General features: G+C 41.5%; 2 protein-coding genes across 3 annotated transcripts in view; one reads left to right on the top strand and one right to left on the bottom strand.

Moving 5' to 3' along the window:
* Positions 1–1154: 1154 nt before the first annotated feature.
* LOC120018471 (piggyBac transposable element-derived protein 4-like) lies at positions 1155–6409 on the bottom strand. 2 transcript variants are annotated; one of them, XM_038961708.1, is made up of 4 exons: positions 6366–6409; positions 5203–5241; positions 4441–4555; positions 1155–3597 (listed from the first exon to the last, which is right to left on the bottom strand). In XM_038961708.1, the coding sequence occupies exons 3-4, from the start codon at positions 4524–4526 to the stop codon at positions 1800–1802; spliced, it is 1884 nt and encodes a 627-aa protein (XP_038817636.1). In that variant the 5' UTR covers positions 4527–4555; positions 5203–5241; positions 6366–6409; the 3' UTR covers positions 1155–1799. The 2 variants fall into 2 exon arrangements, with proteins under 2 accessions (XP_038817636.1, XP_038817626.1); XM_038961698.1 differs by lacking the exon at positions 6366–6409 and adding an exon at positions 5764–6018.
* Positions 6410–11095: 4686 nt separating this feature from the next.
* The window catches only part of LOC120023518 (calmodulin-regulated spectrin-associated protein 3-like), a 25377-nt gene continuing 17925 nt past the window's right edge, over positions 11096–18547 (top strand). The window contains exon 1 of the mRNA XM_038967546.1: positions 11096–11134. Within this exon, the coding sequence (XP_038823474.1) occupies positions 11096–11134 (39 nt within the window). The remainder of the gene's footprint in view (positions 11135–18547) is intronic.

Genomic DNA, 18547 nt, shown 5'->3' on the forward strand with positions numbered 1-18547 from the left:
ACCATGGTGGGCATAATGTTGGACGGCCAGTACCATGGTGGGCATAATGTTGGACGGCCAGTACCATGGTGGGCATAATGTTGGACGGCCAGTACCATGGTGGGCATAATGTTGGACGACCAGTACCATGGTGGGCTTGCATAATGTTGGACGGCCAGTACCGTGGTGGGCATAATGTTGGACGGCCAGTACCATGGTGGGCATGCATAATGTTGGACGGCCAGTACCATGGTGGGCATGCATAATGTTGGACGGCCAGTACCATGGTGGGCATGCATAATGTTGGACGGCCAGTACCATGGTGGGCATAATGTTGGACGGCCAGTACCATGGTGGGCATAATGTTGGACGGCCAGTACCATGGTGGGCTTGCATAATGTTGGACGGCCAGTACCATAGTGGGCATAATGTTGGACGGCCAGTACCATGGTGGGCATAATGTTGGATGGCCAGTACCATGGTGGGCATAATGTTGGACGGCCAGTACCATGGTGGGCATAATGTTGGACGGCCAGTACCAAGGTGGGCATAATGTTGGACGGCCAGTACCATGGTGGGCATAATGTTGGACGGCCAGTACCATAGTGGGCATAATGTTGGACGGCCAGTACCATGGTGGGCATAATGTTGGACGGCCAGTACCATGGTGGGCATAATGTTGGACGGCCAGTACCATAGTGGGCATAATGTTGGACGGCCAGTACCACGGTGGGCATAATGTTGGACGGCCAGTACCATGGTGGGCATGCATAATGTTGGACAACCAGTACCATGGTGGGCATAATGTTGGACAACCAGTACCATGGTGGGCATGCATCATGTTGGACGGCCAGTCCTAAATCCAGCAGACTGTAAACTGAAAACAGCTGAGGGATCCGGTCCTAAAGCAAACCGTTAACACTTGTTGTATCACATTACAATGATAAAACTGGGGTGGACGAAAGTGCAAGAATTCAGAATGTGGGAGGACTCCCAATCACGGCCGGATGTGATGCAGCCTGGATTCGAACCAGGGACTGCAGTGCCGCTGCTTGCACTGAGATGCAGTGCCTTAGGCCGCTGTGATACAGCCTGGATTCGAACCAGGGTCTGTAGTACCTTAGACCGCTGTGCCACTCAGGAGCCAATAGATCTAAAATAAGATAAAACAAACAGAATTTTTTTCTTCTATTTTTATTTGATCATCGTTGAAATGCAAAGGCCTTTACATTGAGACAGGAAGTTGAAATGCAAAAGAAAACGCCTTTACATCGAGACAGGAAGTTGAAATGCAAAAGAAAAGGCCTTTACATTGAGACAGGAAGCTGAAAGGATCATTTAGCTGTTGTCCACCACATGGCAGCAAAGTGTCAGACTGATACGTTGAAGAATGACAGCACTACATCATATTTAGTATGAAGTTTTCCCAGGTGTCCCTCATGAGTTTGCCCAAAACTTAATGACTATAGAGAACATACTAAAATGCTATGGCAATAAAAAAATGTAAGTTGACACATACCTCTAGGAATGTCATTCATAATGGATCTTTAGCTTCCCTACGTAAAAGGTACTAACATAAGACGAGAACGCTGATCCAACACAGAAGTGAACTATTTAAGATAAGGGCCAAGTTAGCAGCCAACACTGATCTAATGTCATAAATGCACCACAAACCACACACAAAGTGAGAAGGGGGGGGGGGAAACTATTTACAATTAGATTTTTTGTTTTTTTAAACCACAGTCCTCTACACCAGATTGTGCTGCTGATGCCAAGTCCCATAGCAGTCTCTCTCTGCTGTGAAGCAGAGGGTAACACCTCTACACCAGATTGTGCTGCTGATGCCAAGTCCCATAGCAGTCTCTCTCTGCTGTCAAGCAGAGGGTAACAGAACAAGTAGAGCAGGTGATGGGAGATTTCTTGTGGCACAGAACACAACGACGCCTCCCTGCTGTGCTCTTTTTACCCAGAGGCACATTCAGGTCTGCAGTGATGTATTTTGGCAGGTGAACACCACTGGCGACAGGAGTAGAGGGGACAGATGTAGAGCGGACAGAAGGTGCTGCAGTGGACTTTGTGCCGTAGCCAGCAAGCTCCTGGATGAGCAGCTCTCTGAAGGCTAGCTGTGTCATGGGGGTCTGTCCACAGCTCTTAGCCATTTCCTCATGAAGGACGAATGCATTCACCACAGCAATGTCAATGAAATGATAGAACAATGTCCTGTACCATTTCATTGTCTTGTGGAGAACATTGTTGTAGCCTATCAGAGCGTCTGACAGATCCACACCTCCCATGCTCTTGTTGTAATCCTTTACAGCAGCAGGAATGGGGACATCTTTAGTGGTCCATGCCCCATTAGCGTCCTTCACACGCTTGACAACGTGATCGCCACTGTACGATTTGTGGACACTGGAGCACATGACCACCTGTCTGGTATCCATCCACTTTACAAAGAGCAGGTCATCTTTACGAATCCATCGCATGGTACCCCTATCAGCCCTCTTTGGCATGTCGTTTACTTTTGTTTTGGGAAAACCCACTCTGTTGGGACAAATGGTGCCACAAGCCCACACATTCAGCTTCCTCAGGTCTGTGAACAGGGTAGGGCTTGTGTAGAAGTTGTCCACAAACAGTTTGTAGCCCATCCCCAGCAGTTGAAAATCCAATAATTCCATAACTGCATCATAACTAAGTCCCTTACCGGTGTCTGGGATGGATTTCCCCTCGTAAACAAACAAATTCCAAGTGTAGGCACACACAGAATCGGCCAAAACAAACAGTTTGTAAGGCCATTTTGTTTGCTTGTTACGCGTATATTGTTTGAGGCCATTTGTATCCTTTGAGGCTACCATCCTCTCATCTATGGACACGTTCTGGTTGGGCTGAAAATGGGTCTTGCAGGCCTCAACCATGCTGGGGTAGAGAGGTTTGATTTTGCAGAGCCTATCAAAGCTTGATGTGCCTCTCTTCTTGTCATTGTCGTCGTCAACTTGTGGGTCACTGATATGAAGTGCCCGTGAGATAGTCAGAAACCTGTTAGATGACATGACAGTGGTGGGGAAAGGCAGTTGGTAGAGTGTTGAGCTTCTCCAGTAGTCCTTCAGGTTATTCAACTTCACGAGCCCCATGTAAATAACCAGTGAGATGTAACAGTACAGGTCTTGGATGGAAATGGGCTTCCATGCCTCTTTCTTGCCTACTTGTTTCTTAGCCCCATACTTGTTGGTGTTAGACACCAGCGAATGAAGAACTGACAAGGAGAAAAACATCTGGAAAAGATGAAGGGGGCTGTACTTTACAGTCATGTCCAGCTGAGGTCCTGGCTGCCTTCTCGGTCTAAATGTTGGTATAAGTGGCTCCACGTCATCCTCTAGCACAGTGTGCCAGCGGTCCTCTGCCTCGGTGGTAGTTGCCGCTGGTTCACCAGCCCTTCTCCGCTTCTGGGCTGACTTCTTCACACCTCTAGATGGCCGGGCCAGGGTGGGTGTGGAGCCAGAGGCAGCAGCAGCAGGGGTCATACTGGAGGAACCAGTTCCTACGTTTGAATGAGTAGGGGATGGAGGACTGTGGTCTCTTTGGAGTGGCACCCAGAGGTCATCAGAGTCAGAGTCTCTACCACTATTGAGGATTAAAACACATTCAGTTAGATCTCAAGTTTACTGTTATTTTATTTAACCTTTATTTTAGTAGAGGTGAGCCCTGCATCAATACATTACGGGTGAGCCCTGCATCAATACATTACGGGTGAGCCCTGCATCAATACATTACGGGTGAGCCCTGCATCAATACATTACGGGTGAGCCCTGCATCAATACATTACGGGTGAGCCCTGCATCAATACATTACGGGTGAGCCCTGCATCAATACATTACGGGTGGAACACAATCACTATAATGAAATATGTTGACCAATAAGACATTAAGAAAGCCACAGTATGTCATAGCCAACATAACATACAATGTAGTAGCATAGCCTATGTGTCCACCTCAACAGGGTTGAACAGGGTACACCTGTTAATTGAAATGCATTCCAGGTGACTACCTCATGAAGCTGGTTGAGAGAATGCCAAGAGTGTGCAAAGCTCTCATCAAGGCAAAGGGTGGCTACTTTGAAGAATCTCAAATATAAAATATATTTTGATTTGATTAACACTTCTTTGGTTACTACATGATTCCATATGTGTTATTTCATAGTTTTGATGTCTTCACTATTATTCTACAATGTAGAAAATAGTAAAAAATAAAGAAAAACCCTGGAATGAGTAGGTGTGTCCAAACTTTGATTGTACTGTGTGTTATATATATATATATATATATATATACACTATTTAAAAAATAACTAATAATATATATACACATACACATATATATATTTAAAAAATCCAAGAAAAATCTCTCAAATGAATACGCAACCATTTAAACAACTGCATTAGCATGAGAAACAAAAACCTATTTTACTTACTGATCTAAAAGTGGATCTTTTCCTTCCAAAAACATTTCTTCCGCGCTGGAATCAAAACTCTGGTCACTCACAGAGTCCTCATCCATTCCTTCTGTGTCACTCTCCCAGTCAATTTCTGCAATAATATCATCAAAATGTTTATACTTGGACTTTGATTTAGCTTTTCCACTCTTAGTAGCCATGTTTAACTTTTTCAGATTTGAGAAGTTTGTAGAAGAGAAGGAACTGCTGTGAAACGTAAACTACAGTGTGTCCTGTTTCCTTTCACCAGAGAATGAACTCTGTTGTGCACAGCTCTAGCATGATGGCTGTTTGTCCTACAAACGGCATTCACATACTGCTGGAAAGCCCAGCTCATTGGCTATCTAGCTAGGTTTCAAAACGATAGGTGGTCATTGGACCAAGACACTGTCAATCAAGTGAACACAGCTCGTCTCATTGGTGAGTAATGATGGCTGACCTTCATGGTATAATTGACGTGTTGCCTAGCCAATACATAATGTAGAATGATGAAACAAGTTTGGTTGCCTTCTAGAGAATCTGGGGATTGCACAGGAACCGAACTTGACCGGGTTAAACAACATTTTGCCGATTTAGATTTCATAAATTGTTTTGTTGCAAGTTCAAAGAGTCGGAATTCATGCAAAACACTGTATATAACATGGATCGGGGTAGGATATAAACATGGATTTTATCAAACAAAACTACTGGGATCCTCAGGATGACAAATCAGAGCAAGATTACTGTAAGTACATTATTTACCATCAGAGCAGCAACTGTCCAAATTTAGAGACACTGATCCTGTAGAAGTAAACAAACAAAAAAAGCCACATCAACCAATCTGCAGTTCAAACAATAACAAAGCTGAAATTCCACCACTGTTTTGGTAATAAGATGGATGGGGCTGGAGACATTTAACTACTCTCAAATTCATAGACAGACCTATGGATGAAAGGACTGACCATCCATGATATCAACATTATAGTTTTAACCATGTTGAGGCTATACAGTGTTGGTTTACATTTACATTGTTTCTAAACATTATTTGAGTAAAAAAAACTTATTTTGGATTCTGGTAGTTGAACTAAGCTCATGATACATGTGTTATAGGCATGTGTTATATTTACGCAATAAGGCAGGAGGGGGTGTGGTATATGGCCAATATACCACGGCTAATGGCTGTTCTTAGGCACGACGCATCGCGGACACAGCCCGTAGCCGTGGTATATTGGCCATTTACTACAAACCCCCGAGGTGCCTTATTGCTATTATAAACTGGTTACCAACGTAGTTAGATCAGTAAAAAAATATGTTTTGGCATACCCGTGGCTTCAGCCTCTACTTGTTTTTGTATAGTGACATCCTCCTCTTCTTCCTTCTCCTCTTTTACGACAACGTTCAGCCACAGACCCTGTTTCTCCGTCCAGCAGACCCCCTCTGCTTTAGCAGGAGGTGAGTAGCTTAGCGAGCTCATTGTCGGGGACGTTAGCTAGCTAGGCTAGTGCTAACTTAACCAGCCAGCTAGATGACCAATAACAACACCGTAAATGGGATAACTAACAAAACGACAGAAGTGTGTTTAGAACACAGTTCCTAATATACACTAAAGCGTCTAAAGAGATTTATTGGTTCGTCTATTGTGTCTAGCAAGCTACCGAGGTGGCTGACCAACTGTTGCTGCTGTTGAAAGAAGCGTTCCGTCCACTAGATTATACGTCACAGTAGCAGCATTGCCTTAAAGTCGCAGACCGCAATCTGCTGACTGGAGTGGGTAACGCAGTTGAATAAAATGTATATTTTATCTTCAGACGACAAGTTAAAGTGTAGGAAGCATGAGTTTTTACTCACCAGTGTAACAGTTGAGAGAAAATAATATTTGAATTTTCAGACAAGTTAACGTTTAGGAAGCATTAATTTTTACCCACCAATGTAACAACAGTGTGGTTAAGTTGCAGTCACGATCTGGTTACCCATATGTACAAAAGTACAAATGTTTTTGCGTTATTACAACCTATTTCCGGCTATCTTCTAAATTACCCACAATGCAATATTTTGCACCGTCATATTGATCTACTCTGTACTACGGAGTTCGTGTGCTAGATTGTCCATTATATATAATCTATATATACTTGTGTTCCCTTATGTACTTTCTGTATTGATTTGTTGTTAATAAAAATAAAAATAAATAGAAAAAAAATGAAAATAAAAAAAGTTCGTGTGCTTCATGTTGGTTTGTTTATAATATTGAGAACGTTCTATTGAAACTCTGCTTTTCATCGACAGCTTTTCTTAAGGATAATTTTTACTCCACACATATATTATATATGAAATAATCGGGACATATTGTATGAAAATACTTCTTTGTTTTTAGAATATTGTTTCCTAAATAATATCCTATTGGTGAGCCAACTGGTACATTTTACTCCGCACATATATTATATATGAAATAATAGGGACATGTTGTATGAAAATACTTCTTTGTTTTTATAATATTGGTTCCTAAATAATATCCTATTGGTGAGACAACTGGTAAATGCAGAGGGTCTTTTACTTCATTATAAGGAATTCTGATCACTTCACAAGGTCCCTGTAACACCTAAACAGGTTACAATCATTTTAGATGCCATTCCCTCAGGCGTTGCTTTATTATTCAGGAACGTGTCAAGACCCTCAGAACATACCTACGATTACCCCTGTTGACTCATCAGTAGGAAAGATTTGTTTCTCTTTTAGTCCATTCAACAACAATAGATCAATAGGAACCTTGTTTCAACAGGATGTTGTGTCTCTTCCTCATGTCATGTTGGTCCATTCAACAACAATAGATCAATACCTCATGTCATGTTGGTCCATTCAACAACAATAGATCAATACCTCATGTCATGTTGGTCCATTCAACAACAATATATCTATACCTCATGTCATGTTGGTCCATTCAACAACAATATATCTATACCTCATGTCATGTTGGTCCATTCAACAACAATAGATCAATAGGAGCCTTGTTTCAACAGGATGTTGTATCTATTCCTCATGTCATGTTGGTCCATTCAACAACAATAGATCTATATGAACCTTCTTTCAACAGGATGTTGTGTCTATACCTCATGTCATGCATTATTGGAATGGTTTCATTGATAACATCTGTTGGAAAAAGTTTGGATGTTGCCACACACATACCTACTTATTAACAAAATTCAGGAAGTTTATTTTTAAATTATTCATAAATATTATCCTGCCAACTACTACATGAAGTTTTAAAAAACATACATTGAAATGGTACATTTTGTAATGACCACCCAGAAACAGTGTTGCATCTTCTTTTGCCTTGTATTCATGTAAGGAATCTGTGGGAAGACATCAGTAGATTTATAATTGAACACATTTATGAAGATGTTACACTATTATGGAGAGATGTATTGCTTGGATTCTTTACCTACGATAGAAATAGGTTGAAACAATTTAATGTAATTCATTTCATTATTCTTTTGACCAAATTTCATATTCACAAATGTAAATTTACAAACAAAACACCACATTTTATTACCTTGCAAAAAGAAATTGAACTGTATTTTAAGACAATTAAATACTCTGCCTGTTTGAACGATAACTGTGTTTATGTCCCTTAAGGTCCTTGTGTAATATGATATTGTACAGGGGGTACAAGTACAGAGTCAATGTGAGGAGGCTATATACAGGGGGTACTGGTACAGAGGCAATGTGAGGAGGCTATATACAGGGGGTACCGGTACAGAGTCAATGTGAGGAGGCTATATACAGGGGGTACCGGTACCTAGTCAATGTGAGGAAGCTATATACAGGGGGTACCGGTACCTAGTCAATGTGTGGAGGCTATATACAGGGGGTACCAGTACCTAGTCAACGTGCAGGGGTACAGGTTAGTCCAGGTAATTTGTGCATGTAGGTAGGGGTACAGGTTAGTCCAGGTAATTTGTGCATGTAGGTAGGGGTACAAGTTAGTCCAGGTAATTTGTGCATGTAGGTAGGGGTAAAGTGACTATGCATAGATAATTAACAGCGAGTAGCGGCCGTGTAAAAACAAAGTACCTGAGCTTAATTTCGATTCTCATAACAAAGGGTTTGTATACTTATGTAAATAAGGTGTTTTTTTTTATTTTATTTTTGACCCATTTGCAAACATTTCTAAAAACCTTTTTTTGTCATTATGGGGTATTGTGTGAAGATAGATGAGGAACAATTTAATTTAATATATTTTTGAATAAGGCTGTAAAGTAACAAAATGTTGAAATGATTGGTCCTGTTTGTGTGGGTCAAAACAGAAACACCCTGATGATTGGTTGACAATATAGCCTCCCCAATGCAGCCAATGGCTGTAAGTTACAGCTGGTTAGGAGTCGAGTCGACTTTATGATCTTTGATCAAATGGTTGTTGTAAAGTTTATGTAGTCGACATGTAGGACACTTTTTATCCCCAAAATGCATCACACTTTGAAAGGCGGTGACTTGACAACAGTGATCCACTTGTACAAGCCCATTGCTATAACATGTGCAAATACCTGTCCAGGCATTGTAAGCTCTGTCAGGTGTCAGTAACGTCTGAGCAGAGGAACACAGCCAAAGACTGCAGGTGGGGGCATTTAAAGAGATAGCCCCACCCCTTTCAGGTGAATGAGGTTACCTGAGGTGTGGCAACCAATAATGCTGTGTTCGTAACCAAGTGGGAGGTCGGGATTTTCCAGTTGTAAAGTCGTAAAATACCAGTTGGATGGCCGATCATGTGGAGTTTTCCCAGTCGTATGTGGTAAATTCCCACTTGGTTATGAATGCAGCGTACTGATAACTAACCCCAGATGTATCATTGGCGTTGTTTCCAATGGGAGCAAAGTTGTATCGTGCCTCACATTCATCACACATGACGTAGCTATCATCTTGCTCTTTTCAGCACTTGAGCAAATCTTTCCCAAACGTCACTTTTGTGACCCTCCCTTCTCTTTACTTTCAACTCTCCATTTACTTAATAAACTAATAAACAATTATCTGTTCGTTTCACTGAATGACAAAATAGTAGGATAGTAATGTTTTAAAATTGTCATGACGTCTAATCAATCAACACCTGCTTGCTTCTCTTTATACATGTCAATATAAAATTAGTATTTTATAAAATAGATGAAAATAAAAAAGTTCTGAAAATAAAATAAACGTATGACACCAGTCGGCAGATGACGATGTGCTTCTTTGAGGCGACGCTACCAGCGTGACGTGTAATCTAGAGGACGGGACGCTTCTTCAACAACAGCAGCTAGTCAGCCACCTCCGTAGCTTGCAACTGACATTATTATGTTGTCAAAACTGGAGTTAAGTCCTTAACTAGGTCTTAATTTTGTTTAACATGTTATTCATTAAAGCAGACGCAGATCTACTTACATGTGTGTGTGCATACATTTTCGTACTGGTCCCCCGCGGGTATCAAACCAACAACCCTGGCGTTGCAAGCGCCATGCTTTACCAACTGAGCTACACGGAACTATTCTACCAATATATATTCATAATGTACATATTCACATGTAGCTATAGGTCTGCATTAAACTATTCTACCAGTATATATTCATAACGTACATATTCACATGTAGCTATAGGTCTGCATTAAACTATTCTACCAATATATATTCATAATGTACATGTTCACATGTAGCTATAGGTCTGCATTAAACTATTCTACCAGTATATATTCATAATGTACATGTTCACATGTAGCTACAGGTCTGCATAGACGAAGTATTGGCTGTAAGAAGTCAGACAAAACATATTTGCTCATCTTTAAATTAATAAACAAATACATTTTTCTAAACTGCGTTACCCATTCCAGTCAGCTGACGGCGATATGCGTCTTCAGATGGTGACGTCATATCTAGTGGACCACATGACACCGGAAGCTGTTTCAACAACACCAGTTTCAACAACCACCTCCGTAGCCTGGTAGCCAACATACAACCGAAAACAAGCTCTTTGGACCATTTTTGTGTATATTGATCTCGGTGTTTTTAACACAATCCTCTTTACGTATCTACTATTTAACTTAAAGTAATTTGCTTGATAAATGTACAAATGTGTTGATTATACTGAGTCTAGCACTAAGCTTATCGCTAATGCTAGCTAGCCCGACTATGAACTCACTAAGCTACATTTACATTTACATTTAAGTCATTTAGCAGACGCTCTTATCCAGAGCGACTTACAAATTGGAAAGTTCATACATATTCATCCTGGTCCCCCCGTGGGAATTGAACCCTGGTCCCCCCGTGGGAATTGAACCCACAACCCTGGCGTTGCAAGCGCCATGCTCTACCAACTGAGCCACACGGGAAGCTACTCTCCTCCTTCTAAAGAAGAGCTGGTCTGCTGGACGGAGAAAGAAGCTCTGACACTGAACATTGTCATGAAAGAAGAGGAGGGGGATATTACAGTAAAAGGAGAGGAAGAAGCTTTCAGAATGAAAGAGGAGGAAGAGGAGGCTATCAGTATCACATTGGAAGAAGAGAAAGAACATTTTAGAGTGGAAGAAGAGGTAGACGCTTTCAGAATGAAAAAGGAGGAAGAGGAGGCCATAACATTGAAAGAAGAAGAGAAGGAACATTTTAGAGTGAAAGAGGAAGAGAGGATAGAAGTTTTCAGAATGGAAGAGGAGGCCATAATAGTGAAAGAAGAAGAGAAGGTACATTTTAGAGTGAAAGAGGAAGAGGGGATAGAAGTTTTCAGAATGAAAAATGAGGAAGAGGAGGCCATAACATTGAAAGAAGAAGAGAAGGAACATTTTAGAGTGAAAGAGGAAGAGGGGATAGAAGTTTTCAAAATGAAAAATGATGAAGAGGAGGCCATATCATTGAAAGAAGAAGAGAAGGATGTTACAGTGAAAGAAGAGAAAGAACATTTTAGAGTGAAAGAGGAAGAGGGGATAGAGGCTGTCATAGTGGAAGAAGAGGAGGTAGAAGCTTTCAGAATGGAAGAGGAGGCTATCACCTCGAAAGAAGAGGAGGATGTAACATTGAACAAAGAAGAGGAGGATGTTTTGGGAGATGAAGGAGAGGATGAGGAGACTGAAGATCTGATTAACACCAGTGAGTACTGTCTTAAAAACACAGCCAGAAACTCTGTAGTTGTTGAACTAATGTGTGGTGTTAAAGCCAAAGGGCCATTGCACTGAAATGTGCTCCTCACCAGAACCCCAAATATAAGTTGTAAAACTCTGTTGGGTGTAAACAATGCAAATATAAACAAACACTGTATTTAACTCAAAACGTGTTTAAAACAATCATTTTGATCTCATGGTCGGTCCTTGCATCCACAGCTCTGTCTATGAATTAGAGTTGTTCCATTCCTTCAAACCCTCCGCTACTCTCCCCTGTCTGTTCATTAGGACAGTGGAGACTGAATTAGAGTTGTTCCATTCCTTCAAGCCCTCCCCTACTCTCCCCTATCTGTTCATTAGGACAGTGGAGACTGAATTAGAGTTGTTCCATTCCTTCAAGCCCTCCGCTACTCTCCCCTATCTGTTCATTAGGACAGTGGAGACTGAATTAGAGTTGTTCCATTCCTTCAAGCCCTCCGCTACTCTCCCCTATCTGTTCATTAGGACAGTGGAGACTGAATTAGAGTTGTTCCATTCCTTCAAACCCTCCCCTACTCTCCCCTGTCTGTTCATTAGGACAGTGGAGATATACAACATTTAATTACCAATAAGGGGTATGATATTTATGGCTCTACCTTTCTCACTCATTATTATTCATGATCCATTCATGATTATCCCCCCCAAAATTATTTTATTTAACCAGGCAAGTCAGTTAACTTTTACTTGGTCACAATCCCGGATCCGGGAGCACCCTGATCAGTAAAAAAGCTGACTTAGCATAGCCTAGCATAGCGCCACAAGTAAATACTAGCATCTAAATATCATGAAATCACAAGTCCAAGACACCAGATGAAAGATACACATCTTGTGAATCCAGCCATCATTTCTGATTTTTCAGAAATTTCAGATCCTGAGGTCTGTCTCGCGTCATGACGAACGTTGAAAAGACTGCATCCCCGGTTCCAAGAGCTTTTATACGGCCTCAGATCTACCTAGACACCCCATTCCAATTCTCACTGTATCTTTCATTTGCTGTCCAACCTGTATTTTTTAGTCAAGTTTATGATTAGTTACTGATTAGATTAGGTGCCTCTCCCAAGATTTCTCCCGACATTTTGTTTGCATTTTGGCTACTATTCATATTGTATAACCACGATTTGTGCCGCTAAATATGCACATTTTCGAACTAACTCTATATGTATTGTGTAATATGATGTTATAGGACTGTCATCTGAAGAAGTTTGAGAAGGTTAGTGAAAAAATTAATATCTTTTGCTGGTTTATTCGTTATCGCTATTGTTGGCTTGAATCAATGCTGTTGTGTGGTTGGCTATTGTAGTAAGCTAATATAATGCTATATTGTGTTTTCGCTGTAAAACACTTAAAAAATCTGAAATATTGGCTGGATTCACAAGATCTTTGTCTTTCATTTGCTGTACGCTGTGTATTTTTCATAAATGTTTTATGATGAGTATTTAGGTAATTCACGTTGGTCTCTGTAGTTATTCTAGTTGCTTTGGTGAGAGTTGTGATGGTGGCTGCAATGTAAAACTATGATTTATACCTGAAATATGCACATTTTTCTAACAAAACATATGCTATACAATAAATATGTTATCAGACTGTCATCTGATGAAGTTGTTTCTTGGTTAGTGACTATTTATATCTTTATTTGGTCGAAATTGTGATAGCTACCTATGCAGGAAAAAAATGGTGGAGAAAAAAAAGTTGTGTCTTTTGCTATCGTGGTTAGCTAATAGAAATACATATTGTGTCTTCCCTGTAAAACATTTTAAAAATCAGAAATGATGGCTGGATTCACAAGATGTGTATCTTTCATCTGGTGTCTTGGACTTGTGATTTAATGATATTTAGATGCTAGTATTTACTTGTGACGCTATGCTAGGCTATGCTAGTCAGCTTTTTTACTGATGGGGGTGCTCCCGGATCCGGGATTGTGATGAAGTAGAAGTTAACGTGACGTGACCTCGACCCCCCTTCATCACTAATCCATGGCTCTCTCCCCTTATCAATGCCTGACCTCGACCCCCCTTCATCACTAATCCACGGCTCTCTCCCCTTATCAATGCCTGACCTCAACCCCCCTTCATCACTAATCCATGGCTCTCTCCCCTTATCAATGCCTGACCTCGACCCCCCTTCATCACTAATCCACGGCTCTCTCCCCTTATCAATGCCTGACCTCAACCCCCCTTCATCACTAATCCATGGCTCTCTCCCCTTATCAATGCCTGACCTCGACCCCCCTTCATCACTAATCCATGGCTCTCTCCCCTTATCAATGCCTGACCTCGACCCCCCTTCATCACTAATCCATGGCTCTCTCCCCTTATCAATGCCTGCCCTGACCTCGACCCCCCTTCATCACTAATCCATGGCTCTCTCCCCTTATCAATGCCTGACCTCGACCCCCCTTCATCACTAATCCATGGCTCTCTCCCCTTATCAATGCCTGACCTCAACCCCCCTTCATCACTAATCCATGGCTCTCTCCCCTTATCAATGCCTGACCTGACCTCGACCCCTCTTCATCACTAATCCATGGCTCTCTCCCCTTATCAATGCCTGACCTGACCTCGACCCCCCCCGTCATCACTAATCCATGGCTCTCTCCCCTTATCAATGCCTGACCTGACCTCGACCCCCCCTTCATCACTAATCCATGGCTCTCTCCCCTTATCAATGCCTGACCTGACCTCGACCCCTCTTCATCACTAATCCATGGCTCTCTCCCCTTATCAATGCCTGACCTGACCTCGACCCCCCCGTCATCACTAATCCATGGCTCTCTCCCCTTATCAATGCCTGACCTGACCTCGACCCCCCCTTCATCACTAATCCATGGCTCTCTCCCCTTATCAATGCCTGACCTGACCTCAACCCCCCTTCATCACTAATCCATGGCTCTCTCCCCTTATCAATGCTAGACCTCAACCCCCCACGTCATCACTAATCCATGGCTCTCTCCCCTTATCAATGCCTGACCTCGACCCCCCTTCATCACTAATCCATGGCTCTCTCCCCTTATCAATGCCTGCCACGTGATCGCTTTCAATAGGATCCCTGATATAATGTAAACGTTATACATTACCCCTCATTATCTCCCTCATGTTCATGAATAAGTATATTTCATATTCTCAGAACCCAACACCGTTCATTTATATTGGGTCAACATCCTCTGAAACACAACCAAAACAAACTGAAAATGCATCCAACACGTTTGTAGAGTCACAGGCTTGATGTAGTTATTACGTTCTAGGAATATGGGACCAAATACTTTAATACACGTATACAGTGGGGCAAAAAAGTATTTAGTCAGCCACCAATTGTGCAAGTTCTCCCACATCACTGCTCTAGAGGAGATCTGCATGGAGGAATGGGCCAAAATACCAGCAACAGTGTGTGAAAACCTTGTGAAGACTGACAGAAAACGTTTGACCTCTGTCATTGCCAACAAAGGGTATATAACAAAGTATTGAGATAAACTTTTGTTATTGACCAAATACTTATTTTCCACCATAATTTGCAAATAAATTCATAAAAAATCCTACAATGTGATTTTCTGGATTTCTTTTTCTCATTTTGTCTGTCATAGTTGAAGTGTACCTATGATGAAAATTACAGGCCTCTCTCATCTTTTTAAGTGGGAGAACTTGCACAATTGGTGGCTGACTAAATACTTTTTTGCCCCAATGTAAGTGAATTTGTCCAAATACTTATGACGCATTCAAATGGGGGGACTAGATACATGAAGTGATTTTATTTCTAAATGGTAGAACAGATACCCTGAAAATACCCTCAAATAAAAGGTGACATTCTGTTCCTTTGTCTCATATGAAACATTTGATCTCAAATCTAAAATGCTGGAGTACAGAGTCACATTAAACTGTTATCTTCCCTGTCCAGATAAATACGTAGGGGAGTACAGAGTCACATTAAACTGTTATCTACCCTGTCCAGATAAATACGCAGGGGAGTACAGAGCCACATTAAACTGTTATCTACCCTGTCCAGATAAATACGTAGGGGAGTACAGAGCCACATTAAACTGTTATCTTCCCTGTCTGAGTAAATACGTAGGGGGGTACAGAGTCACATTAAACTGTTATCTTCCCTGTCCAGATGAATACGAAGGGGGGTACAGAGTCACATTAAACTGTTATCTTCCCTGTCCAGATAAATACGCAGGGGAGTACAGAGCCACATTAAACTGTTATCTACCCTGTCCAGATAAATACGTAGGGGAGTACAGAGCCACATTAAACTGTTATCTTCCCTGTCTGAGTAAATACGTAGGGGGGTACAGAGTCACATTAAACTGTTATCTTCCCTGTCCAGATGAATACGAAGGGGGGTACAGAGTCACATTAAACTGTTATCTTCCCTGTCCAGATAAGTACGTAGGGGTGTACAGAGTCACATTAAACTGTTATCTTCCCTGTCCAGATAAATACGCAGGGGAGTACAGAGCCACATTAAACTGTTATCTACCCTGTCCAGATAAATACGTAGGGGAACACAGAGTCACATTAAACTGTTATCTTCCCTGTCCAGATAAATACGTAGGGGAGTACAGTCACATTAAACTGTTATCTACCCTGTCCAGATAAATACGTAGGGGAGTACAGTCACATTAAACTGTTATCTTCCCTGTCCAGATAAATACGCAGGGGAGTACAGAGTCACATTAAACTGTTATCTTCCCTGTCCAGGTGAATACGTAGGGGGATACAGAGTCACATTAAACTGTTATCTTCCCTGTCCACATAAATACGTAGGGGAGTACAGAGCCACATTAAACTGTTATCTACCCTGTTCAGATAAATACGTAGGGGAGTTCAGAGCCACATCAAACTGTTATCTTCCCTGTCCAGATAAATACGTAGGGGAGTACAGAGTCACATTAAACTGTTATCTTCCCTGTCCAGATAAATACGTAGGGGAATACAGAGTCACATTAAACTGTTATCTTCCCTGTCTGAGTAAATACGTAGGGGAGTACAGAGCCACATTAAACTGTTATCTTCCCTGTCTGAGTAAATACGTAGGGGGGTACAGAGTCACATTAAACTGTTATCTTCCCTGTCCAGATGAATACGTAGGGGAGTACAGAGTCACATTAAACTGTTATCTTCCCTGTCCAGATAAATACGTAGGGGAATACAGAGTCACATTAAACTGTTATCTTCCCTGTCTGAGTAAATACGTAGGGGAGTACAGAGTCACATTAAACTGTTATCTTCCCTGTCTGAGTAAATACGTAGGAGAGTACAGAGTCACATTAAAATGTTATCTTCCCTGTCTGAGTAAATACGTAGGGGAATACAGAGTCACATTAAACTGTTATCTTCCCTGTCTGAGTAAATACGTAGGGGAGTACAGAGTCACATTAAACTGTTATCTTCCCTGTCCAGATAAATACGTAGGGGAGTACAGAGTCACATTAAACTGTTATCTTCCCTGTCCAGATAAATACGTAGGGGAGTACAGAGTCACATTAAACTGTTATCTTCCCTGTCTGAGTAAATACGTAGGGGGGTACAGAGTCACATTAAACTGTTATCTTCCCTGTCTGAGTAAATACGTAGGGGAGTACAGAGTCACATTAAACTGTTATCTTCCCTGTCCAGATGAATACGTAGGGAGATACAGAGTCACATTAAACTGTTATCTTCCCTGTCCAGATAAATACGTAGGGGAGTACAGAGTCACATTAAACTGTTATCTTCCCTGTCCAGATAAATACGTAGGGGAGTACAGAGCCACATTAAACTGTTATCTACCCTGTTCAGATAAATACGTAGGGGAGTTCAGAGCCACATCAAACTGTTATCTTCCCTGTCCAGATAAATACGTAGGGGAGTACAGAGTCACATTAAACTGTTATCTTCCCTGTCCAGATAAATACGTAGGGGAATACAGAGTCACATTAAACTGTTATCTTCCCTGTCTGAGTAAATACGTAGGGGAGTACAGAGCCACATTAAACTGTTATCTTCCCTGTCTGAGTAAATACGTAGGGGGGTACAGAGTCACATTAAACTGTTATCTTCCCTGTCCAGATGAATACGTAGGGGAGTACAGAGTCACATTAAACTGTTATCTTCCCTGTCCAGATAAATACGTAGGGGAATACAGAGTCACATTAAACTGTTATCTTCCCTGTCTGAGTAAATACGTAGGGGAATACAGAGCCACATTAAACTGTTATCTTCCCTGTCCAGATAAATACGTAGGGGAGTACAGAGTCACATTAAACTGTTATCTTCCCTGTCTGAGTAAATACGTAGGGGAGTACAGAGTCACATTAAAATGTTATCTTCCCTGTCTGAGTAAATACGTAGGGGAATACAGAGTCACATTAAACTGTTATCTTCCCTGTCTGAGTAAATACGTAGGGGAGTACAGAGTCACATTAAACTGTTATCTACCATGTCTGAGTAAATACGTAGGGGAGTACAGAGTCACATTAAACTGTTATCTTCCCTGTCCAGATGAATACGTAGGGGGATACAGAGTCACATTAAACTGTTATCTTCCCTGTCCAGATAAATACGTAGGGGAATACAGAGTCACATTAAACTGTTATCTTCCCTGTCTGAGTAAATACGTAGGGGAGTACAGAGCCACATTAAACTGTTATCTTCCCTGTCCAGATGAATACGTAGGGGAGTACAGAGTCACATTAAACTGTTATCTTCCCTGTCCAGATAAATACGTAGGGGTGTACAGAGTCACATTAAACTGTTATCTTCCCTGTCCAGATAAATACGTAGGGGAGTACAGAGTCACATTAAACTGTTATCTTCCCTGTCTGAGTAAATACGTAGGGGGGTACAGAGTCACATTAAACTGTTATCTTCCCTGTTCTGAGTAAATAGTAGGGGAATACAGAGTCACATTAAACTGTTATCTTCCCTGTCCAGATAAAATACGTAGGGGAGTACAGAGTCACATTAAATGTATCTTCCCTGTCCA

The sequence above is a fragment of the Salvelinus namaycush genome, chromosome 2, assembly GCF_016432855.1.
Source record: "Salvelinus namaycush isolate Seneca chromosome 2, SaNama_1.0, whole genome shotgun sequence".
NCBI classification, from domain to species: Eukaryota; Metazoa; Chordata; class Actinopteri; order Salmoniformes; family Salmonidae; genus Salvelinus; species Salvelinus namaycush.